Source organism: Psittacula echo (assembly GCF_963264785.1).
Source record: "Psittacula echo genome assembly, chromosome: 1".
Classification (NCBI taxonomy): domain Eukaryota; kingdom Metazoa; phylum Chordata; class Aves; order Psittaciformes; family Psittacidae; genus Psittacula; species Psittacula echo.
In genome coordinates, this window is record NC_137735.1 from 88,056,668 (window position 1) to 88,081,945 (window position 25,278).

Genomic DNA, 25,278 nt, shown 5'->3' on the forward strand with positions numbered 1-25,278 from the left:
CCCATGGACCTCTGTCTGTCCACATTACAGTTTATGTGTGCATGACGATGCTCATGTTGATTTACGGGTGCTTCACCGAAGGGGTCTCCCTGCTCCCAAGGGATGCAGGGTGGGGAGCCCTGTGAGGGGTTGAAGCAGCTATGATGCCTCATGGGCCTTCCTGCTTGGCATCTGCCACCATCACGACGGGACCCATTGCGCTTGTTGTGAGCATCCCCATGGAGGACCTGGGGCCCATGACCCTGCTGTGGTGGCAATGGCACCGTACTGGGGCTGCCTCACAGCCGCCCACCGCAGTAGGGTGCCACGGGTGGGTTGTTGCCCCACTCTCCCCCTCAGTGCCTTGATGAGGAGAAACCTTCCGTGGGGGACCCGCTGTGGAGAAGCATCCCCTCAAACCCAGCTCTTGTATAGCGTAAGCCTCCCCCTCGCCGGGGCTGAGGGAGGGCAGCGGGAACGGCGGCGGGCTGTTGCGCCTTTAACAGCGGGCGGAGGTGGAGGAGGAGGAGGGCCGGGGCTGCGCTGGGTGACATCAGTGGGTTTGGCTCCGGGGCTCAATGGAAACTGGGTGAGCGCCGGGCTGTGCCGAGCACACGCCGGCTGGAAGGACGGCGAGCGGGCGGGAGGCGGCAGGCAGCGCCGCGCCGCGCTGAGCCAGCCGAGCCGAGCTGAGCTGAGCGAAGGAGGGACGCGCCGGGCACGGCCGCCACCAGCCCTCCCCAATCCTCCGTCATCCTCCCCGCCGCGGCCGCCTGGCCCCCTGACAGCCGGCGGAGCAGCAGCCCCACACGGCCCCCTTCCCGTCAGGGTGGGTATGGGGGGCGCCCGCCTCCATCTTGGGGCGCAAACCCCGGGGGAAAGGCGGCCCCTCCGGCTCTTTGTGTGCGCGGAGGGAGGGGGAGGGGGCGGGGAGCGGAGGGCAGGGCGCGATGCGCCGGGATGGTGGGGGGGCAGCGGGGGACAAAAGCCCCTTTGTGGGGACGTGGTAGAGGGGGTAACCCCCTCCGGTAGCGGCGAATTTGGGGAGGGGGTTCCCTCTTCCCCCCTTTCTTCCTGTTCTCCCCCTGCCGGGGCCCTGCCCGTGGGGCCGGGGTGAGCGGGGAGGGGGGTCGGTGCTGTTCTCTGAGGGGGGGCAGCGGGGGTCCCCGTGGGGGCCGCCCCATGGGTGCTTTAACCCCCCACCCGCCTGCTCACTGATGCTCCTTGTCTCCCTCCCCAGTGCCCCTCAACGCCTGTTTCGGGGGGTGGGGTGGTGCGTTTAGAGGGGGCTCGGTGTTCCCTTTGTGCGGGGTGTGCTGGGGGCGTCGGGGGTCGGTGGCCGCGGCGGGGGGGAGCACGGCGAGAAGTTCAGCGCCGTTCCCGGGGGTGGCTGCTTTTTGTTACCTACCCGGAAAAATAACAGCCCGGGTAAGGCTGCCTTCGCGTAGTGTTTTGCCTGTAGGGGGTGGGGGTGTAAGGGATATATTTATTATTATGATCATTTTTTTGTCCCTTTCTCCTGTTTTCCTGTTGTGGCTCTTTCCCCCTCGGATGTAGTGGTCCAAATGCCCTGTACATGGGGTTTGTACACCAACCCCCCCCCCGCCCCCCGTCTAATTTGCTGCTCTCCTTTTTGTAAGTGTGAAAGGGTCTGGAGGGGTTTGGTGTTTTGCACTGCAATCAAAACGTGTTGGTTTTTTTTTTCCTTTCCTTCCCGTTTTTATTTTAGCCAGTTAAAATTATTGCTTTGCCAGCCTGTTCCTTTATTCCCTTCACACACAGAGACACACACACACAAAAAGCCATGTAAAGTCTTTATGGTCTATGAGCAAAGCAGCCCCCGCTCCCCACACTTCCACTGAACGCTGGAGAGGTGCTGGGCTCGGCAGCCTCCATTATGGAGCTGTGGGTTTGGTTTTGTGTGGCTTTTGCTAGCCAGGGCATCTTATCACTCCCGACCCCTTCAGATGGCACTGAGGTGGCCCTCCTGTCGCGTGTGTGTGTCCCCTGTACCCCCACCTCCTCCGATGGTCCCTGTGTCTTTGGTCGCCATCGGCGCTGGCACAGCGGTGCGAGATCAACTCTTATCGTGTGTTTATATAATGGCCTTTGTGCCTGTACGTGGGTATTTTATGTTATATAAAAGGGGATTGGTGCAAAATGGTGTGTGTGGGGAAGCAGTGCTGGTGGCTGGATAGTAGGGTTGGGTTTTTTGTGGGGTTTTTTTTGAGGCTGTGTAGTATATTGTAGGTGTCTGTGTAATGCTGGCTATTCACGTATGCAAACGCTCATGCAGAGCACACACTCGCTTTGAGGTTGTATGTGTGTTAATCCCGTATGGAAAACTAAATGGTTTAACTAAATGATTGCCCTGAAGCCCCTGGGGATGCTGCTTTGGCTGGAGAGCGCAGGAAGGGTGGCAGGTCAGGGGGGGTTAAACCTGCGGGGGGGGTGGTGGGTGGCTTGAGGGCGGGATGACTATTTATTTTACAAGTATAAATAATATAGGAAGAGTACCATAAATTTTATATATAATAATGTAAATTTTCGATATAAATTTTCCTTTCTTCTCGTAATAGTAGACCTGAAGATCAGATGATAAGGGCGGAAGCTGTAGCTGGTGGGTGTATCCGTGCGAAGTAAAGGCAAATGTGATCGATGTTTGAACTCCTGGAGCAGTTGTGGGGGGGTGGGATGCGTGCCCTGCCCCCTTACCGTAAATCCAGGCTGTTGCTCTCTCTCTGTCCTACTCCACCCTGGTTTTCTAAGCACACTTGTGTGTGTGTGTTGGGGGGGAGATAAAGCAAAATGACAGCTGTGCGAGACCATGATTTTTCACTCCATTATCCTGCTTCCCGCTTCCACCACCTCACCCCAGAGCATTTTTTAGATTCCCCTTTGGAGCCTGTTGCTTCATCAGCTGGAAGGGCTGCTGCCTGCTTGCGCGAGTAACCCTTCTTACCCTGGCTCCTGCCCGTCCCGGAAGGGTGAGACCAGATTTAGGCTTGGGACTATGATGTTGCAGAGCAGTAACTGCTGTGCCTTGGTGCAGAGAAGACCCCGCCAGGGCTTACTGCCTGGTCTCTTGGGTCTCTGCAGCTTGTAGAGACTCACCCGGCTGGGAGTTGGACTGGAATGGAAGCGCTCAGGGTTCACAGGCCATGACGGAAGGAGGCTGGAGAGCTGTCTTCCTGACAGTGGTGTGATGGGTTCCTGGGGACACAGACCTTTGATCGTTTATTGGAGCAGGAGTGTGAGCAAGTCAGATGGGTGTTAATGTGGTTATACAGAACAGCAGGCAGCGGATAAAAATCATGTCTGTTTGCTGCACCCTCACCCAGGTACGCCTGCCTCCTGGTTTGGTTCCCAAGGCTCTGCCTGCATTCCTTGGAGTAAGAAAGTCAGAAATAGCCACAGGGTTTTGTAGACTTTAGGCGCACAGAAACCCACATGCATAAGTAAATACTAGGTGAAGGGACTCCACCTCTTAAGTGTTTTGTGTGTGGTTTCTGGTGACTGGAGCTCTGCTTTCAGGGTTCACAATGTCCCCTGAATGCCTTGATAGGATTATTTCCCTGTCTGTCTCTGCAGCCCGTCCATTCCTCTTTCTGTAATCCCATCTCCTGGGGCAAGGAGAAGCAGCTCTGGGTTTATAGTGTGCCCAGAATCCTATAGCTGGGATTATTTTTTTTGTGCTTGTGTCTCACAAGGCCGTTCCTCCTCCCTCCCTTCTTTCTTTCCTTCCTCCCTTCCTTCCCACCAGCTCCAGCAAGGGAAAGTTCGTCTCACCTACTTGTGAAAACATGAATCATTCCTCACCTTTCCTGTCCCCAACAGGCTCTGTGTCTGCATTTTGTACGCTAATAATGTGGCATTGCATAAATTAGGAGTGTAGCAAATCCCTCTAAGAGGAGATGTGTTTGCTGTCTTGGGAAGAGCTGTGGTTCCTAGAACAAGTTGGTGGCCATGGAAGGCATGAGGGAATGGGGGTTGTTATGGGGGAAACTGCTGGAACTGTTTGGCTGAGGTGCTGCAGCAGAAGTTGAGGTTGGCACGGAGAACTCTGTGGCTGTAGTCCTTCCTCCTAGTTGGTTTTATGTGGAAGGTGAGTAAGCTAAGCCTGGGCATGTTGATGGGGTATAGCAGGTCAAAGGGTTAGCTAATCATCTCGGGTGAAGGGATGAGGAAAGGCCCAAGCTGCTAAAAACAAACTGCTGGCACACCTAGGTAGGCAACAGAGATGGAGCAGCTCAGGTAGACCAAAGGAGGCAGTGATCCCATCAGCAGAAGTGTTTGGAGATAAGCAAGTGGCGTTCTTAGTCAGTGCATGCCTCGCAGGGTTCAGTTCAGGGAGATGTCTCCTCCCTGTCCCATGTGCTGGCCCCCACCTAGGAGCAATGGAGTCGCTTGCTCCTGGCAGTCTGTCTCGCAGCCCTTGGGTCCCGTGCTTCACCACAGTGGAGGTGCTGGTCTAGGGCTGGGCTAGAGAGCATTCCTTCTCATGGGGTTTATTATGCCTGTTCCTTTTGGTGTCTCAGGAGGTTACCACTGTCCTGGTGCCAGGTACTGTAGATTACAAGGAGCATCTCTCTTCACAGTAGTATCACCTGCTGAAACATTCTGAGGAGGGATTTCCTGGGCCCTCCTTTTCCCCTTCCCCCAAGCCTTTGAACAAAATGGTGGGGAAGAGATTCAACCCTCCTTTATTCCCATAATGAGAACGTGGAAAACACGCTTGAAAGGAGCATGTTCCTGTAGCGTTTCTAGCTCATGCTGTCCCTGGACATACAGGAGGTCAGGAGAGGTGATAGAGGCCATGTAGATTAAAAATTGTACCCAGCCTCTGGGTGAAGTGGGGAGGTCTCTTCTCTAGTCTTACATGATTCACTTCCTGTTTCTGCTCTGACGCCGCAATTTCTGTGCTTCTTTTCTCAGCACAACCGAACCATGGAGCTTCGAGTGGGGAACAAATACCGGCTGGGCAGAAAGATCGGCAGCGGCTCCTTTGGGGACATTTACCTAGGTGAGTGTGAGTCTGTCCATCCACCTGAAAGGTTGTTTTTCTCAATTACATCCTTGTTTTGGGGTTGTTTTTCTTGCCTGTTTGTATTTGTGGGTACCATGTAAGGTTGGAGGTGGTGGAGAGAAAAGAGCTTCTAGGAATACCTGCTAGTTGCTGCTGGTTTCTGGTGGCAAAGAAAGTGGGATGAGCTCAGCTTTGCCTTGCAAGTATTGGATACACTGTAATGTTTGGTCAGACTGATTTAGATTTGAACTATTCAGGGCATATTTGTCATACACCCAATTCCAGCTCTCTTGCTTTTCTTGAGCTTCGGTGTGTGCGAATATAAACTCTGTAAAGAGTGGCTGGTGGAAGGGGAGGAAATGGCTGTTCTTTCAGGGTAAAAGGAGTAAAGTTTTGGGAAGATTGGTAGTGGAAGAGGTGGTCCAGCACCTGTGAGAAAATGGTTTGAGACCGGGAGGTACAAAACAGGTCAGAGAGGCTGGCCTGGTTAAAGTGCTGAGGCCCAGATCAGTTGTATCTGTAATGGGATTTAGTTAATGTCTGGAGTGACCTGAGCTGGGAGCTCAGTGGACAGAGCCCATGAGACGCTGGGTTTCCAGTTACAGTGGCAGGTCACTTGGGGAGAAGTTCTCCCAAGCCAGCATGCTGATGTGTAGATATGTGCCCTGATGCTTTGCCTACTGGTGTTTTTATTGGCTCAGACTATGTGGGGCCAGACTGGAGAGACTACCCAGTAGCCTAATCAATCACTTCATGAGAGCTGGTGTGGCTCTATCTGTCATCTAGTTCTCACCACTACCTGTTTAGCTATAGTCCTGCAGGCCAGCAGAGTGATGGCCCTCTCCCTTCTTGGTGTTTGGACCCTTTGGGTACTTACAGGTGGTCGTTGTGTGCTCCTTGACTATTAATTTCTCAGTTAAGTTGTATTTTGCTTCCCAGTATGTCCACTGCTCCTCACTCTTGCTGGTCCTTCAGTTTTTCCCTGTTTGTCCATCTGGTGAGCAGCTTGGAGCCTACACAGCATTCGAGGTGTGGCATTCCCAGTGCCTGGCATTGAAGGGCTACCCTTGGGTGATCTGTAATGTGATGCTTCTGTATAGACTGCTTTGGGTCTCCTTGGCTTCCCCCATCACCAGCACTATCAGGTTGCAAAATTGGCCTTGGTGCACTGTCAGCTGTATTGTAGGACATCTCTTCCAGGATCTGCAACGTTTTCCCAACCTTCCCCAAGTTCCTTTCACTGAATACCTCTAGTTCATATTACTTTTCCCTGTGTTTGTAAATCACCTTCTGTTTTCTACCTCTGGCTTTTATCTCCAGTTCCCTCCTGTTTTATTATTCTCTCTTGATTGGTGTTGGCAGCCTCTCTTGATTAAGTATCCTGTGGGAATCATCAGTAATAGGCTTTGTTGCCACCTTTATCCAGAGTGTGAACAAAGATGATAAATAATGGATCTGAGATCCCAATTCCACTGTGTGCTGCCTTTGCTGCAGCCTATTCCTGCATGCCACTCCTCTGTGGCCCTCCGACCAGTTAGTGACTTGGGTGACAATGCTTTTAATCCCCAGGTGCTAGGGATTGGGGAATGATAGCCCAGACACGGCATTTTCCACCTATGCTAATGCTTGAAGCCTTCCAGACCCTGTACTGTCCTGTACTAGGACTGTGGATCTTGCCAAAACCCCTGGGGTACACATGGAGAAAGAAGGGAGGTATTAAATGATGAGGCCCGAGACTGTATTCCTCTCTATCATGTAACAGATCTTCCACCTGTGCAGAGAGGGGACATGGAAATGAAGTGGAAGGGGTTGTGCCTGCCTTGCCTGTAACCAAACAACATGAGGGGCAGAGGAAGCCCCAGTGCTTTCCTGGTGTGGTGAGCACAGTGGGATGCCTCCAACTGCCAAGTTCAACCAAGTTACTTGAATGCAGTATCAAAGCCCTTGTGATGTTCATTGAGGTGCAAGCCAGTGTGTTTTGAAGCAGTGATAGCGAGACTTGTTGGAGCCTGGGTGACTCCCCAGCCTGGAGGGATTGGGCATGGAGTCTCTGGTGCGTCTGGAGGACGTTTGTGCTCTTGCTATCCTCTCACCGTCTGTTCTGAGACAGAGGGACTCATTCATGAGGGCTTCTCTCCCACACCAGATTCACCTCACAGTTGTCTCCGTATTAGTGCAGAGATTGAGCAGGGACAGACAAGCCTTGTCCCTGTAGATGTGCATGGGGTGTGCAGTTAATCCCCAGCTTCTTTCTTTCAGGATGTTAGTACCTTCACCTCTGTGACCAGGGGGTACTGTTTGCTATGCTCTTTGGGATTTGTTTTGGGGTTTTCCTGACAGAAGAAAATGTGAAATTTTACATGGGCAGACACAAAGGATGGACTCCTGCTAATTCTCGTCTTGGGCTTAAAGCACAGTGCTTTACTTCCATGCTCTACCTTGTGGGGATGGATGTGCTGGGGGGATATCCTCCCCATGTTGGCGTGGGAAGGTGGGAAATGAGATTGGCCCTAGACTAGCCCATTTGTCTCTAAAAATGCTCATTCAGAAGAGCAAAACACGATTTGCAGAGGATGTGTGGAGACCTTTGGGCCATCAGAGAGGTGCTTTGTTGGCGGTATTGGCCATGAGGCAGGGGAGGGTTGCTGGACATGGTAAGAATTGTCAGGCCAGGATGCACATTGGTGGTGGAGAAAAGCTGGGAAGACAAAGCATGCTGGGACCTGCGCTGACTGGGGACAGTTCCTGGTGGCAGGCTCCTCCCTTGCTGGGAGGGGAGTGCCTTCCCTTTGTTTCCTGGCCTGTTAACTCTCTCTCGCCCTATCTGACTTCTTCCATCTGTTCCTAGCCCTCCATTCTTCCTTCTCGGGGCTGTAGGGAGGAGAGTGAGCAATGGGGAGAGCGGGGGGCTGTGCCTTCTGGCTCGCCGGATGTGCAGGGAGGGCGGTGTTTATTGTATCAGACATGCAGCAAGGCTTCCACGCTGAAAAGATCCTGTTTAGCCGGTGACATCCTCTGTCCCCGGGGCTCCGTTTCAAACAGCTTGTGATGAATGAGTTGAATTTGTGCAGCCCCCACAGCGGAGCGAGACTGGGGGTGGATGTAAGGAATTATCCCCAATCCTACATGCGTCTCTCGAGTGGCTGAAGCTAGGCAGGCTCTGCTGCATTTGTCTGAAACGTGATGCTTGCCACTCTGGAAAGGGAACAGAGAACTGTTGCTTTTCTACTTGTATCTTTAAAAAAGATGGTGGTTAAAGCATGGAACAAAGGATCTGAGAGACTCCTTCCCTTGAATTCTCTCTTCGCTGCTGGCAGCCGTGGTCTGGGTAGATCTCTAGCCAAGAAATGATAGAGGGAGCAACCTGAAGCCATAGTGGGGTTTGGGAAGCGGGGTGAGTGTTCAGTTGGTGACTCCCTTGGCAAAGAATAGCTCCTCATTGGTCCTGCATTCGTAATTCCAGGTCATGGGGTTGGGGTTTTTTTTGCGTAGGAGACTAACACCTGTGTTTGGGCTATGGGGAGTGTGGGACTGAAGGCCATGTTGGTCATTTGAATGGCATATGCACATTTTGCAGACTCTTAAGGTGATGCTTACCCCTCCTGTCCCTTTTCCTGCTTTGCATGCTCACAGATAACACTCCCCACCTGCAGACAGCCTAGTAGATGGATGTATCATCTTCCTAAACACACAGGGTAATGTGGAGATGAGAACTCATTCATCTTTCTACTGTTTAACTTGGGGGGGGGGGGTAGGGTTCATTCAAAATGCTAATGCTACTGCTGCTGAAAGTCAGTGAGACTCATCATTGCTTGTGTGTCAGCAGATGGATTAGGAGAGGGAAAAATCCCCTCAGGGAATGGACAAGGGAGCTGTTGCAGGGGATTTGAAGGAAAGTCTTCACAAAGGCAGGGGAAAGAGAGATGTGAAGGAAGTGCTATTATTTTTTGGATGTCCTGGCTGTTGGCATGTAGAATGAGGGCTAGTGACTGAACACTAATTTAAAAGGTAGATACTAGTCCAGAGTAACATTCTTACTGTGATCTGAGACCCTTTTCCTGCTCTTTTCCTCCTTGCACTCCTGATGCTTGTAAGAAGGGTCCTGTGATGGAGTGAAGGGAATGTACAGACTTGTTTTGCTGGCCAGCAGTTTCTAAGTGGAAAAATGGCAGCATCTTTCATAAAGTTACCATTGGAAAAATGACTCTAGCTCTCAGGATGGCCTTTTCCCTTTCCCTGCTCCTGGATCTTGAGTAAAAACCTTTATTAAATTCATCCCATTGCTTCTGCTTCCCTCCCTCAGAGCACCCTAAATAATTCCTCTCCCTCCTTAGTGTTTACAGCCTTCAAATATTTGCAGACTGTTGTCATGTCCCATTCTTCCTCCCCACCCTTCTTAGTTGTATGTCTTGTCTATGTTACATATTTAGCTCTTTTAATCTTTCTTAGTAAATCAATCCCTCTAGGCCCTGATGATTTTTGTTCCTCTCTTACAAATTCCTAACAGCTTGTCTGTCTCGACCCGGCACTGTAGTATCTAGATGACGTCTTTTTGCTAGCAGGCAGCTCTTGGCTAACTTTGTTTACAAGCCAGAACAGTTCAACAGGAGATGGATCTCCTTAGGATCCAGAGGGGAAAATGGATCCAGTTGTGTGAACATTCCCTTTTTCTCTTTGGTCCCTGGCTTGAGGCGATGGGTGGAGAGATCTATCTGCAGCTGTCCTTGTGTACCCCGAAAGTCTTGTCACAGGGATCAGGAGCACGAATTAACCCAACCTACTAAACTAGCTATGGGTTATCTGCAAAACATCACCTTTAACTCCAGCTCATGTTTGGCATGTATGTTCTGGAGTAGTTTATTTCATGACAGTCTTCATAAGCTCCTCATGATCAGAGAGGCTCTCTGATTTGTGTTTGAGTGCAACTTTCACTAGTTCCAGGTACGAGGAAGGGCTGTGTGTATGAGGCAAGCATGGAGGGGGAAAGAGAAGCAAGTCCTGAGTGTCATTCCCGTGATCTGTGTACAGATCTTCATTCTTTCCATTTTAGCATGATGTGAAACATCTGGAATACTCTCAGCTAGTACAAGAGAAAGACCAGCCTGTTCCTCCTTTGACAGTGCACTTTGGGAGTAGAGTGCTAGCTTTCATGGCTGACGTCTCAGTTCTTTTCAGAAAGACAGCATGTTGGGTTTTGTGTCATTGCAAACTATTCAGCAATACCTTCAACAAAGGCGTCTGAGTAGCTTGATTTGGTATCAGATTCAGTTTACTTTTCATGCTTCTAACTTAAGGTATAGTAAATATGTCTGTGTTGGCAAAAGATAAAGGTAATATTAAAGCCCTCGGGAGAGGGGAGAAGCTGGAGACACAGGAATTGTCTATATTGATCAAGTCAGGGCTGTGGGGAGAAAAAGAGGTAGCGGGGAATGTTAGCAGTGTCTCCTCCTGAACTAATTGGCTCTGTCGACATGGTGTACCTGAGGAAACCAGTAATTTTGCTGGGCAAAAGGTATTCCATATCACTGCCTGGGGCTTGCTTGGGTTCAGGAGATAGGTACATGATCATGGACAGCTAAAACTTCCACTCAGTTCAGGTACTGCTGATATGTAGAGACTGACCTCCCAAAGCCTGGCACTTTTTGAGACAATGAGGCAGTTAACACGTTGTAGGACATTGTTCTAGCCTGGGTGCAGGATCAGAGCTGGTTTCTCGTTCATGTGCCATCCTCTGGGCTTGCCTTTGCAAATGGCAGTGCTGAAAACACTGTATGAAGCTGAAGAGGCTGATTCTCATTTCTGTCACAGAATAAATTTCAGGGCAAGTCTTTAAGATTTTTGGCATCTGTACAGGCCTTGTTAAAAAAGTGTTTAGCTTCAGTGGAAGCTTGCACAATCTTTATTTTACCCTCATTTCTATGCAGGAGCCAATATTGCAACTGGTGAAGAGGTGGCCATCAAACTGGAATGTGTCAAAACCAAGCATCCCCAGCTCCACATTGAAAGCAAGTTCTACAAGATGATGCAGGGAGGAGGTGAGATGGGGAGAAAAGGATGGAGCTGGGGGAGTGGTTGAAGAAGGAAATTATTCTGGAGGGTCTTGGAAAGGAAATGATTTGGTGTTACATACAATCTTCTTAGCAGGGGATGCAGCAGTTCTGTGGGCTTAATACTTGTCTTTTCCCCAGTGGGTATCCCCTCCATTAAGTGGTGTGGAGCAGAGGGGGACTATAATGTGATGGTGATGGAGCTCTTGGGGCCCAGCCTGGAAGATCTCTTCAACTTCTGTTCCCGCAAATTTAGTCTCAAGACAGTTCTGCTCCTGGCAGACCAGATGGTGAGTTTCCTCTGAAGCATTTGTGCCTACTCTCCTTTTCCATGCCTTTTTGTTTTTTTTCTCCTCCCATCCCCTGTGCTCAAGAACTGCTGTATCCCAGGCTTTTTTCATTTAGCAGTAACCAGCTGCCAGGTTTTTATTTCTTGATGAAGCTGGGGGCATGGAACCTAGACACTGCTGGCTTTTCCTGATCTCCATCCCTCCTTCCGTCCCCTGCTGCTCACCCTGTGTTAGCATTGAATGCAAAGATGCTTTTCCCTGCGTGATGAATGATTGGCATTGAACTGAACTCAACTGCCTATGGCCTGGGTGTTTTAAGACCCTTAGCTGTTTGGACCGTCTCCCTTTCCTGCTGTTTGAAAGTTGACTGGTGTCAATGTTGAAGCTCAGAGTTTTAGTCCGTACAGACCTGCTTCCCATCCTTCCTTGTGGTGCTAATGGTGACCTCCCCAGACTGAGGACTGGTGTGCAGGGTTGAATTATGTGTCCATCTCCAGATCCTTCTGCCCCAGAGAGTGTCTTTTCCTTGGCTGTCATCTCTGATATTCTCTGCAAAGTGTCCCTTTCCCTACTCTGACAGGCCAGTATCCTGGACCTGGACAGGGCGCTGCTTTTAACAGACACAGCTATGATACAAGTTTCCTTCTTGCTTGTCTCGTTATTTACTTATTTCTTTATTCTTCCCTCCAGATCAGCCGTATTGAGTACATTCATTCCAAGAACTTCATCCATCGGGATGTAAAGCCAGACAACTTCCTTATGGGCCTCGGCAAAAAAGGCAACCTAGTATACATCATTGATTTTGGTTTGGCCAAGAAGTACCGAGATGCCCGGACCCACCAACACATCCCTTACCGGGAAAACAAGAATCTGACTGGCACAGCCCGTTATGCCTCTATCAACACCCACCTGGGAATTGGTGAGCCTGCTGTTGCCCTATGTGGGGCTTTCCGTGGGAGGTAGTGTGTCCCCAGAAGGAGGGGGTTGAGTTCTATGCCTGGCTCTGCTGCTGGCCTGATTTGAGATGATGGCCAAATAACTTGGCTGTCAGGCTTGTGTTACCTCTCCTGCCTTTTGTGGCACTCTGAGCTCCTGAAGACAGAAATTGTCTACTGGTATGTGTCTGCATGGCTTAGTACAGTGGGGCCCTATTTAGAATCGAGACTCTGGCCTCCCCAAATCTATTGCTCCTAGCTCTGCCTTGCACAAGTCTTGCAGGCTGATTAGGTATGTAAAGGAGACATTCACAGGCACCAAGCCTTTAGGGATATTTGTAATTGAAACCTTTCTTGTTGACTCTAAAGTGCCTTCATCAGTGATTGTTCTGTAGCTGTCAGCTGGAAGAATTCAATTCCACTGTAATATCCTGCTACCCACCACTGAGTATGGGGGTAGCCATGTGCTGGAAATGTACAAGAAGATGAAATAGGGAAGGGCTTCCTGCTGCCTGGACATGCAGGTTTTGTGATTGAGGACTGGCTGTCACAGGCCTTCAAAATACGGATGTGTCTGTGAACCACACTGACCTGTTCACCACAAGAATGAGTGAGGCAGCTTTAGGGAGGTAGGGCTCTGCTTTTAGTGTCTATGATTAGTACTGAGGTGATAAAACTAGGCTGAGAAAAGTGCTGAGAGTTGAAACGGCAGTGGCCATTGTCTCAGGTGCAGGTTAGTACCCACTGCCGTAAATTTCCTAAAGTCATCCAGAGTCTTGTCTTGTGAATGCGCCCTTGATGCATAACACTTGGTAGCTGTGAGGAACAGAGGTGAGAACCTGATGCAGTTTTCTCTTCTGTTACCTGGCCAGAAACTTCTCTCTGGTGTGTGATGTCTTCCTTCTGCTAAGCTTTATCCACAGTGTGAGACTTTCATAGTTAACTGTAGGGCCTGTTCTGCGCAGGCTGACTTGGTTCTGCTACTGATTGGCAAATCCAAAGAGCAGAAACATGGGAGCTGCCGTGCCTGTGGACCCAGGAAAATAGCTGCTGTGCTTGCAGCTCATTTTGCATCTCTGGGAGACCTTCTGAGACGAATAAGCTGGGAATTTGAAAAACAGAGCAAGGAACTCAAACCTTTTAAACTATCAGCTTCCACAAGATTCCATGTCCTAGGGAAAACTCCCCTCTTGCAGATGGTTTCTCAGAAATCTGGAGTCAAGACTTGCCCTGCAGAAAATAAAGCAGTTTCCCAATCCCTTCCTTGCTTCATACTGTATAACTGTAGACTGAAAATGCTTTATTTATATCGAAATGTGGAGTGTTGTGCATTGAGAGTGGGCTGTGATCCTGACCTCTTCCACATGGTAAAAATAGTTCTTGTAGAGCTTTTCGAGTTGATCTTCTGTATTCTGGCTTGACCTGCTTATATATAACTGACTCTCCATTGAATTCTCAGTCAAAATTTCCACAGCCATAGTAACTGCCAAAGGAGACATGCACAAAATAAGTCTCACTACTATGTCTGTCGATTCTTTTGTGTGTGCCTGCTCTGTCTGAACTGATCACAGGAGGCTCAATGTCTGGTTGTGGGGTTGGGTTGGGACTTTTTGTTGTTGTTTTTTTGTTTTTTAAGGACTTTATTATTCATCCCACCCCGACTTAGCCCTTTATTACTGGTGCTTGGCTTGAACAAACAATGTCTGAACACTAATCCAAGGGCAAGTTGCATGTGCCACCGGTCTGAGCACAGGCGTTGCTCTCTCCATGGCCTTTGCTTCAGGAAGGTCTGGGTGTGAGCTACTCTACGCAACAGGTCTCGGGTGTATTATCTCCGTGTTGTAGATAGTTCCCCTGAATGGCATAAAGGTTACATGGCTTGCCTGGAGGAAAGGGGATGAGGGTGTTGGGGTTGCAGCTGGAGTTCCTGTTTCTCAAGACCTTGGCACAGGGTGTGTGACAAGCACGTTTGTGAGTTAGCAGCATTGCCATGGAAACCATCGCTCTGAATTTTTTGACTTTTCAGAGGCTAAATTCTCTGTCTTAATGCTACATTAACGTGGTTTAGGGAGAAGGCAGGAACCAGGTGCCAGGGTATTCATGTGACTGGAATAGCAAATGAATAAATGCCTTTATTTGAATGTGCAAGCTAAGGGTTGGGCATTCCGATGTCTGGAGGAAACACATTCTTTTCCCAGTGACCAGGGGGAAAAGTAGGAGGCGAGATTGGGAAGGGCTTCCACAGCTGGAGACTTGCTGTGGGGGGAGTCATTAGACTGTACAGGCTTTGGTTCACGCATTCCAGTCAGTTTTCACATGCTCTGGGGATGAGAGTCCCTTGCACGCTCTGGAGCTTGTAAAGTCTGAAATAGATACCCAGGGGTGCCCAGGAGACAGTCTTGAAAGAAGCCTGGTGGGCTCTGTCTGGATAACAGGAGACTGAGGGTGGGAAGTTCCTGCCCAAATGCAGCCCTGCATGGTCTCAGTGTAGGCTGTGAAGATCATCAAGTTCTGCTCATCTTGCCCTCTGTCTCCCATTTTGGATTCTTGTGTGTTCTTAAAGGCTGTTGCCATGCCTGGGGAGAGAAAAGGGAAGTGTAGTTCCAGCCAGCATTTGCAAGATCAGATCTAAGTATATAGTCAGGAAAACATTGCTTGGTTAAGATGGCTTGCATTGGGCTGGCTCCAGAGAAGACAGCTGATTTCTAGGGAGTCCTGCATGGATGGAACAGCATCCCTTTGGATAGGATCAGGGTGGAGGGAAGCACTGCCCTAGGGGACCAGGAGGCACTTTTGGCTGCAAAGAAACAAGTTTTGTCATGAACCTTCTGTCCATGGCAGCCAGTCCTCAGTGCTCTGTCTTTGCCCAGCCATGCCTTCCTCAGGTATCTTGCTGTCTTCCTACTCACCCCTGACTCAGCTCTTTCTGAGGACCCTGCTTTGGGAAGGGAGTGAGGGTGTGGGCTGGCTGGGAACCTCCCTGGGAGTGGGAGGGAACTGGCAGGAGATGGCTTGCAGAGTGGGTTGGGTTTGAGGTTATGCTGGGTTGTGTGGGAAGGCAACCTCCTGTTTTTTATTGGAAGAGATTTTGTGAGGGAGGGAGGAAAGCGTCTCATAAATGTAGCAGTTCCTCATGTACTGCAAGAGAACCAAGAAGCTGAGCTAAAAGGGAGAGAGGTGTGATGTGGAGTCACAGGTCAGGACTGTAATCATGCTTCTGGGCAGGCATTCATGTCACTTGTGTTTTGCTTTCTCTTTTCAAACTGTAAAGTGAGATAGATAACTCCCCCCCCGCGTCCCAGGGATGCCGTGAGAGTTAGTCAATGGTTGTCAAGCTTCTAAAAGTGGAAAGCAGTGATCTTAAATAATGTTTCTTTGGTGTGTAAAGGTGAACTTTTTTTTTTTGCTAACTCTAATTACTCCACTCTAATTACTCCACTTCTGCTGTCTAATGTTACCTAGTATCTTAAGGAGGTTGGTATATGAGGCCAGGCCCATAAAAAAGAAAATGGAGATGTGTAATAGTAACTGAAGATGAAACAAACAAACGAAAAAGGGATGTAATTCAGGATATGGTAGTGTGGGTTACAGGTGAAAGACAGCTGCAGTGTTTTGAGGTAGCTTGACAACTGTAACCCATGAGCCTGGTGCTTCAGGTTCCTCATAGGTTTAGTCTCACTGAAATTGTTTAAGTGGGCTGCAGTGACCACTTATACCTGAGGTACTGGCCATGGGCGATGCGATTCAATCAGGCATTTATCATTGAGCGTTTTAATAATGAGGTGTTGTGCTTGCAGTTGTTTCTATCGTATTGCTGTGTTAAGGCATAGTTGGGGTGTGTTTGCATGCATGTAATAGATCCTAGTAAGCTACCCAGTCTGGTTTTGTAACCCCTCTCATTGCCTCTGGTAAGAGCTTGTAGTATCCCCCACTGACTTCAGGATACCTAACCTCAAGTCGCTCATTCTGGCCTTCCCCAAATCACTAGGACTGTGCCTGGGCACGTGTTTGCAGAACATACCCTATTCTGGATGGGTTGACAGCTGTGCTTAAAGCTGCTGTGCTCCACTCAGGTGGAGGTGTGTGATCCAGCCTGCCCTAAGCAGTGGGGAGTTCAAGCAAGATTTTGGAGGCAAAATCCTGTTTTAGTCCTAAAAAGTTGATTTGCTTGTTCATTCTGTTTCTTTGGTTCCTGCCCTGCCTTTCCCTGCTCCAACCATGCTCTAGACAGGGAACCCATAGTTACAGGGTTTAAAGCTACAGCATGTATAAGTCAGGGCATGGCAAATGGCAAGATTGAGGTTACCCTCATCTCCTCTGCTTTCAGGCCCTGGATGTGCATTCTGACTCCATTTCTACGTGCCTTCTGTCTCGGGATGTAGGTTATTATCAAATGTTGTCTGGTTTTATTTATTTGGTATACATGGTCTGTAATTGCAGCCCTCTGAGATTACACATATCCCAGCCTTTGGCCAAATGCAAACCTGGGTTTCTTTTTCCCTGCTCCATCCATAGCATCTAAGCATCTCCCAGCCAGTCATGTAGTTATCTTCGGCAGCAGCCTGATAAGATTACGAAGTATTAGCCCCTTTGAAGTGGGTAACTTGAGGCAGTAGGGTCAAAAAATGCTGTTAGTTTGAGAATGCAGAAATGAAACACTTTTGGGGCATCTGCAAGACTGCTTTCTCCTCTACTCCTGTCTTGGAACATGGCATTTTTATGGCATTTCATGTGCTTTGACCCAAAGCCCCTCTCCTCTCAATACCAGTGATGAGCCTAGTTCTCAAAACTACTAGGAGATTGAGAGATGCAGGAGAAAGAAAGGCCCATGGTGAGCCACAGCTTGTGTTGGTACACCTGGACATCTAGATCTGCGACATGCTACAGCTACTCCTTCATTAGGGTTCAGCTCAGCTAGCAGAGTAAGGGGTAGCTGGAATAATCCACTGGCCTTAGAATGGGGCAGGTGGTGGCATGTAACTAATACTGACAATTAACCCACAGACTAATACATAATCTGCAGCATCTTCCAGGATATGGCACTGAATCCAGCAAAATCGGCTGTAGTAGTAAACTAATATAATAGATGAATCTCTCTAGTCTTTCCTCTGCCCCTGTGTTCTCCCTCAGGCCATATTTCGCCTCTCTGTTACCTATGTAAGTTGTTGTTCTCCTCAAGATGTAAAGGACTTTCTCCAAAGTGGGTTTTCTTGTGGGGGTGTGAGGAGAGAGGGGAACAAGGGCAAAGAGCTTCTTGCTCCTTTTTATAGATGAATTTGTAAGCATGTTGGTGTTGCTGGGAGGAGTTTCACAAGTTAACCAGTCAGCATTTCCAGTTGCTGAGGTTCTGCATCAACTCCATCTTGAGCTAACTTGAAACTTAAAATGGCTTGGTCATTCCAGAGAATTAAGTTCAATGTGGAATGTTTTTGTTTATGAAACAAAACTATTGTTTCCCAAATAAGTGTCTAAAAGTGGGCTCATAAAATGGTATTTTAAGGGCAACCCTTGCTCTAAGTAGAGTTGGCAGTGAAGCCAGTTAAACAGTCATTCCTCATTTGGAGGGGAACCTTTGCTGAAAATATACCTCTGTATTCATATCTCTTTCCTCCACAGCTTGAAAAATGCCACCTCTCTAGAAAGATCATTGTACAGCATTGCATATTAGGCTTCTCTAAACTACCAACAGTTACTTACCACAAGAAGGGGTTGTTAGTTGCCTGTTTCTTCACAGTGTAAAGAGTATCAGCAGGTTAATTAGAAGATGTGTTTGAAAGGGTTGTGTTGGGCTTACCTCTATTAGCTTTGGCTTTCTGTGACTACTTCAGTTGTGACTAATCCCCAGGGTGAAGTGTAGTATCATTCCGTGTAGAGAAATGTAGGTGCCCTTCCTCTGGGACTGGGAAGAGCAAAGTAGGCAGTGTCGCTGCAGGACTTCTTAAGCTGTTGAATTCTTGTGTGAATTAAGGCTTGTCTAAGGAGGTAGTCAGAGTAATTATTTATTTATGAAGTGGGTTGGGCTCTATGGGGAGAGGAGCTCTCTAACTCTTGCAGGATGAGCATCCTCACAGGAATTTGTACTGGAATGTCTTCTACAAATTTGTCTATCCATAGGAATCTACCAGAGAAAAGAAAGAGGTTGTTTCTTTTGTTCTGTATTCACTTCCAAAGCTGTGCGATTGCCAAAGCAGTTTTGGTTGCTGCTCACTCCTTGCTCCTTTGTAACTTCTTCTCACAGAACAAAGTCGACGCGATGACCTGGAGAGCCTGGGCTATGTGCTCATGTATTTCAACCTGGGCTCCCTGCCCTGGCAGGGCCTCAAGGCTGCCACCAAGCGCCAAAAGTACGAGAGGATCAGCGAGAAAAAGATGTCAACGCCCATCGAGGTGCTCTGCAAAGGGTACCCTTGTAAGTGCTCTGATCTTGATGGTTGTCTTGTCTGATGTATGGCTTGCTCTCCTGCTGAAACCCCTTAGAGCCTTGTACCTAGTAGAGCCTAGTACCCCAAGACCAGGATGTGCTGCTCACACCAGTGATGAGAAGAAGAGGTCAGCAGTGATACAATTCTGTTTCAGAAGGGGAAAACATATTTTTGTGGAGAGTCAAGCCTTGTGATATTAAGTGCAGAGAGTGATGAGAAGGATCTTTAGGACCTTATGAAAGGTTTGGAAGGGGGGTGGACAGTGAGGTGAGAAGGTGTGCTAATGGTCCTCAGTTTTTACTGGGTAATGAGAATGAGGGCCAACTGATGAACCCCAGAAATAATCAGGCAATGAAGTGGCAAATGAAGTTCTTTGTAGTTAAAAGAGGAGTAAACCTTGAAAGGTGAGAGAAGGCTTGGTCCTTATGTCATATGCAGAATAGTAGGCTCTGAGCTGACCAGTGCCACTCATCAATGAGCTGTTGAAGTTAAAATAGGTGGTTCTGTGAAAGCGGTGACTCTGTACTTTGTGGCTACTGCGTGCTAGGAATTACTTGGGAAGAGAAGAAACCTAAACAGTGTGTATAAACCCATGGTCCACTTGCACCTTGAGTGCACTGTGCAGCTCTGGTCCATCCCACTATTTCTGAAAGGGTGCAATAGAACACACTTGGGGAAGAGTGGCTGGAAAGCTGCCTGGCAGAAAAGGCTTGTACCAGAAATAGCATAGCCAGCAGAGCCAGGGTAGTGATCATCCCCCCTGTACTCTGCATTGGTGAGGCTTCCCCTCGAATCCTGTGTTCAGTTCTGGGCACCGCACTACAAGAGGGGCGTTGAGGTTCTGGAACAGGCCCAGAGAAGAGCAATGGAGCTGAAGGATCTGGAGCACAAGTGTGATAAGGAACGGCTGAGGGACCTGGGGTGTTTAGTCTAGAGAAGAGAAGGCTTAGGGAGAACCCTATCACTCTCTGAAGCTACCTGAAAAGAGGATGGAGCCAGGAGGTGGCTGGTCTCTTCTCTCAAATAACAAGTGACAAGAGATAACAGCCTCAAGCTGCACGAGGGCAGGTTTAGACTGGATATTGGGAAAAATTTCTTCACCAAAAGGGTGGTCAGGCATTGGAACAGGGCAGTGGTGGAATCACTGTCCCTGGAAGTGTTCATAAACTATAGATAAGGCCTTCAGTGATATGGTTTAGTGGTGGCTTGGGCAGTCCTGGGGTAAAGGTTGGACTTTATGATCTTAAAGGTCTTTTCCAACCTGGTTGATTCTATATATTCCAAGGTCCAGGAAAGGGCCAAAAGGGTGGTCAGAGGTGAGGTGATTTTTGTACAAGCAGTGAGTTTGCTGGAACCTGGAGAAGAGGTGATTAGAGACATTATAAAGTCTACACTCATGCCTCCAGAAGTTTGGATAAGAGCTGATTATTTGGGGTGCCTGAGTTTTTGTATTGAATGAGAAATGAACACCCTGCTAGCTTCAAAACAAAATGGTACGGTTCTTCATACAGCCAGTAATAGACCTGTGGAACTCCTTCCCAGAAGATATTGTGGATACTTAAACCTTACAGGAGTTCAGGGATAGACTGGACAGCCATGTGGAAGAGAGATCCACTGAGGGTTACTAAATCATTAATTAGAAACTACATCCAGATGAGGAAGTTCCCTGAGCTGAAAGTAGGTAGACATTGGGCTAATGTCAATGGAAGTGTCAGATATGCTTGCCCATCCTACCTGTCTACTGCTGGCTACTGCCTCAGACAGGCTACTGAACTAGAAGCTTTCCAAGCATACCTCTAGCTATTCTTTAGGCCTGCATTCTTACTCTCCTTCAGCAGAGAGCAAGACTTGCTACCACTCGCTTGCAGAAGCAGCCAGAAAAAGAGAAGTGTGAAGAGGAGGTAAAAATAGGCATGGGGTCTTCTCAGTGGCCAGAGCACTGCAGTCAGCAGACTCTGTGTTTATGCAGTTACATATCACTGCTGAAAGGCTGCAGCAGCTCTGCAATGGTACAAGGGGGGCTGGAAGGTGTTCAACAGCCAACTGTTCTCTGCTCCCTCCAGCTGAGTTCTCGACATACCTCAACTTCTGCCGTTCACTGAGGTTTGATGATAAACCTGACTACTCGTACCTGCGGCAGCTCTTCCGCAACCTCTTCCACCGCCAAGGCTTCTCCTACGACTATGTCTTTGACTGGAACATGCTTAAATTTGTAAGTGTGTGTGGTGAAAGGGCTGGAGGGATAGGGGTTGTTTTTTGTATCATGAAGATGAGGGAGAAAAGTTGGAAACTACCTGCCATTTATACTTTACCCCTGGTGAGCAACTTGAGAAAGGGGACCAGGTAGAATGAGAAGAGGCAGAGCTGTTTGGTGGTGCCAACTAGAGGGATGCTGCTACTGTTGTATTAGTAAGTGTGTCTGATGGAGCATGTATGTCAGTAGATCTATAGCTGTAGGTAGGTAGAGATGATTTTTCAGGAGAGAACTCTAGTTGGAGGTGGGACACAGGTGGATTGCAATAACAGCTGAAGTACTATATGCTGTCTTCCCTGTTTCTTCATGGAAGAGAATGAGTCCCTCTCTCAGTGGACTGGAAGATGTGTTTTGGGGTTGGAGCTCTGCTTTCTTGGTGTGATGGAGCACCATGTGTGTTCTGTCTGGGGCTGCTGCTGTCTCTCCCACCTGATAGCCCTGTGTGATGTGGGGGTTTCCCTTCTCCTCAGGGAGCAGCCCGGAACCCTGAGGACATGGATCGGGAGCGGCGAGAACATGAGCGTGAAGAGAGGATGGGGCAGCTCCGGGGGTCAGCCACACGAGCACTGCCTCCTGGCCCACCTGCTGGAGCCACTGCCAACCGTCTTCGCAATGTCACTGAGCCCATGGCCTCCACCCCCACCTCCCGAATCCAGCAGTCTGGTGAGTGGGGTGGGAAAGCTTGGGGGGAGGTTGTTGGTTGGAAACCAAAACTATTGACCAATGATCTTGTCTCGCATCTCTTTGCCCCAACAGGAAACACATCCCCCAGAGCGATCTCAAGAGTGGACAGGGAGCGGAAGGTCAGCATGAGGTTACACCGAGGAGCTCCTGCCAATGTCTCTTCATCTGACCTCACAGGGCGGCAAGAAGTGTCACGGATTTCAGCATCACAGGTGAGTCCCTGCTGCGATGTTCATGGCCTTGGCCTGCGTGTCCCAGAAGGACTGTAGGCCTCACAGTAGTTTTTACCTGATCTGATGGAACTGACACGAGCCTGAAGCTTCTAGAGTGGTGAGGGGGGTGGTACCAAGTTATGCCTTCACTCTTCAGTTACGTATTTTCTGGAGGCCATGCTGATTACTGTCAGCTCTGCATTGCTCGGAGTAAACCTTCATCTGGTTGTCTTCCAGCCTGCAGTGGTTTGGAGAACTGGAATTGTAAACTCTTGGGAGGGAGGATCTCCTGAAGGAAATGTGCAGCCTCTCTGTTTTGGTGTCTTTGGTGCCTTTTCTTTCTCTCCATCCCTTCACCTACTTTTCCTTTTCTCTTGTAGACAAGTGTGCCATTTGATCACCTTGGGAAGTGAGAAGCAATTGCCACTGGACCAGTGTTTGCTTAGGTGAGCCTGTCCTTGTGCCTGGGGACCCCCAAGGATGGAATTGATGGCATAAAGGATTAGATTAAGGCTGTAATGTTGGTGTGGGAGGGTTGGTACATTTCCTTTTCCTCTGCCTTAGTTTGAGATCTCTCTTGGCTTCAGAGGGAAGAGTAAGGTTGGCTGCCAAAACCTTGAGGGACTAGATTATCTTTGGGTGTAAAGATCATTTCTGTTTCTCCAGGGAGGGTAAAGGAGGGTGAAGAAGGTGCTGAGCCAGGAAGTGATTTCCTTAGTTCCTAATGAAGGCTTTTCTAAGCAGTGTGATAGTGTTGGGGAGGAGGGTGCTGAGCATGTAATCAAGTGTGTGAGGCTTTGCACGGCTAGCAAGTGCCTCTTGTAGAGGAAACAGCAGTAGCTGGACAAGGTAACTCCAAGGGGTGGCAGGAGTGTAGAAGAAAGGGCTGATTTGATGAGTTACACTCCAGCTGGTATTGGAAGTGCTGAGAAGAGCCTTTTCATCTAATACCTCTTCCCTTTTTCTCTCTCTCTTTTTTTTTTTTTTTTTTTTTTAATTTTTTTAAAAATTTTACTCTCTTTCTAGTGTCTTCACTGTATTTTTCTTTTAAAAAACAAAAAACCCCAAAACAACCAACAAAAAAATTTAAAAGACAAAAAACAAACAAACAAAAAAAATGAACCCAAAACCACCTGACAGGATTTCTTTTTTGCCAACGAGGAGGAGTCGAGCTGTGCCCCCTGTGCTGGTGTGAGCCGCTTCTGAGGGGGCTGCCTCTGTTCCCCCAGCACCAGCGCCTCGAGGAGCTGACGACGTGGGAGCCATGCGGGAATACCTCCGCTCCCCCCACCCCAGCCCTGCAGGGCCCTATCCCCAGTCCCTTCTCGTGACCCTCTGCTCCTGGGTTTGGTTTCTCTCTTTCGTTTTATTATTTGTTTTGTCCTTCTTCTTGGGATATCTTCTCATCATTTTTTATTATCATTATTTTAAAATCATATGGTTTCTAGCCATATAAATTTTAACTTTGCTCTCCTGTCTTTCTGAGGGCAGGGGCAGGTGGGGGTGTGGGGTTTTTTTGTTTTGTTGTTCTGTTTTGTTGTTGTTTTTTTTTTCCAGGAGCTTTGTGGCCCAGGAGGGAATCAGATTCCAGCCACACTTGATGGTAGAAGTCTGATTTTATTATTTTTTTTTAATTATTATTATAACAGAATTTATTTTCTCAAGCATTAAATGAATTTTAAGCTATGAGGGGAATTGTGGCAACAGCCTAATCATTGACTCGGGCTTCCTTACCTTGGGTGGCTTCTCTGCGTCTTTGTTTCTTCGTCTGTTGGGAGAAGTGCCGGACTTCCCTGATCCGAGCGGTCCTCACGCGCCGAGGGATCTCGATGGCGAGGCATCTGGTCCCATGGAGGATGGGAAGGCTGGAGCTGAAATACAGGGACAAACACACTTCCCATCCCTGCAGCGGGGTCTCTTTTTTTTTTTTTTTTTCTCTCGTCTGGCTGTGTGTGGTTTTTCTATTTTATTTTTTATTTTTAATTAAAACCTGGTTTTAATTCTTGCGGAGAGAGCGTGGGACTCGAGGAGAAGAGAGGGGCGCACAGAAACTGGAGTTGGGTGTTCTTTCAGAGCGATGGCTCTTGCTCTCTCCTTCCCTCAATGCGACCCCAAGTAAGATCCACCGTACATGCACAATCCCTACCTGCCCTCTCCCACCCGTCTCCCTTTCCCTCTTCCCCCCCTCACTTTAGTTGTTTTTTAAATATAATTTAGGAATACTCAAGCTGCTTTGTGGCACTTGGGGCTTTGAAACACAATGATCACCACTGCGACCTATGGCCTGTAGCAGACACACTGTCACTGTAGTGTGGAGCCGATGGGTTGTTGGCATGGCGGGGAGGGAGGGGTTAGTCTTTGTTTTGTTTGTTTTTATCCTTTCTATTTAACACTTTATTTTTTCCTCCCTATTTTTTTTCCTAATTTATTTACCCCTCTTACTGTCTTTTTTTTTTTTTTTTTTTTTTTTAATTAAAGAGCAAAACTTTTTATTACTTTGTAATTTAAAAAAACAAAAAAAAAAAACCTGAAGAACTTTGGGGGGGATTTTGTACTTTTTTCCTGTGTAAATATTGGACTTTTTTGAGCTTTATCGTGGTTGTTAATTTGAAGTAATAAAGTAGAAAATGATAAAGTGACGCCAGCATCTGTCATTTCTTCCTTCCCTGGCCTCCTTGCTGGGAGTGACATCTTACATGCAGGAAGTGCTGTCTTGGAGCTGAACCTGTGTTCCTGATTTCCAGGAACAAGTTTGATCATAATTACTGGAAAAAAGACACAGGGCTGGAAGTGCCTAAAAATAAATCCAGGCAGATCTCTGCAGCTGCAGCCTTGGAACAGTGAGAGCTATGTGAAACCTGATTCAGGATCCCTCAGTTCCTGGATTTGAGCCTCCGCCATCCCATGCGTCTGGCCTTCCAGAGGAGAGGGATGGGACCTTTCCATGCCGTTGACTTTCCATGTGCACTGAGTTTGACAGAGGTGGATCCTGTGTTTTGTGTTTCCTTGCTTCCTGCTGTCCTCAGACTTAAATCATGGAGGAAGGGGAAAGGAGAAGGGTTGGAGCAGCAGCCCCAAGCACCAGCCAACAGCAATGTGAAGTGGCAGGTGCTGCTTTGGTGTCTGCAGTGGTGTGCATTGGGTTTCTCTTTGGTTGCTTGACCTGTCTGGTAGTAAATTACTAAGTTTTAATACTGATTTATTTCTGAAGTGCTGCCCCTATTGTTACGCTTCCCTGGGGTACTGAGACAAGAGGCCCGTTTTTTGTAGGCTGTGTGACACTTGAATTGGGTTTTGATGTTTTGGTTTTTCTCCAGAAACAGCTGCTGGGAATAAATGATGGATCTTTGTGACTCTGCAAGCTCTTCTAAGCCAGCTTGAGCAGGAAGAGCTGCTCCTTCGGTTGCCTGCTGCAGAGGAGAGAAGGAG

General features: G+C 48.4%; 1 protein-coding gene across 1 annotated transcript; it reads left to right on the forward strand.

Annotated features, from left to right (window-relative positions):
- The first annotated feature begins 715 nt into the window (after positions 1 to 715).
- On the forward strand, positions 716 to 24,957 carry CSNK1E (casein kinase 1 epsilon). Its single transcript, XM_080620821.1, has 11 exons — positions 716 to 808; positions 4,915 to 5,002; positions 10,930 to 11,040; positions 11,194 to 11,342; positions 12,033 to 12,261; positions 18,516 to 18,686; positions 20,763 to 20,911; positions 21,424 to 21,616; positions 21,710 to 21,849; positions 22,230 to 22,295; positions 22,876 to 24,957. Exons 2-10 carry the CDS (start codon positions 4,927 to 4,929, stop codon positions 22,260 to 22,262), a joined length of 1,251 nt encoding a protein of 416 aa, XP_080476947.1. The 5' UTR covers positions 716 to 808; positions 4,915 to 4,926; the 3' UTR covers positions 22,263 to 22,295; positions 22,876 to 24,957.
- The last annotated feature ends 321 nt before the right edge of the window (positions 24,958 to 25,278 follow it).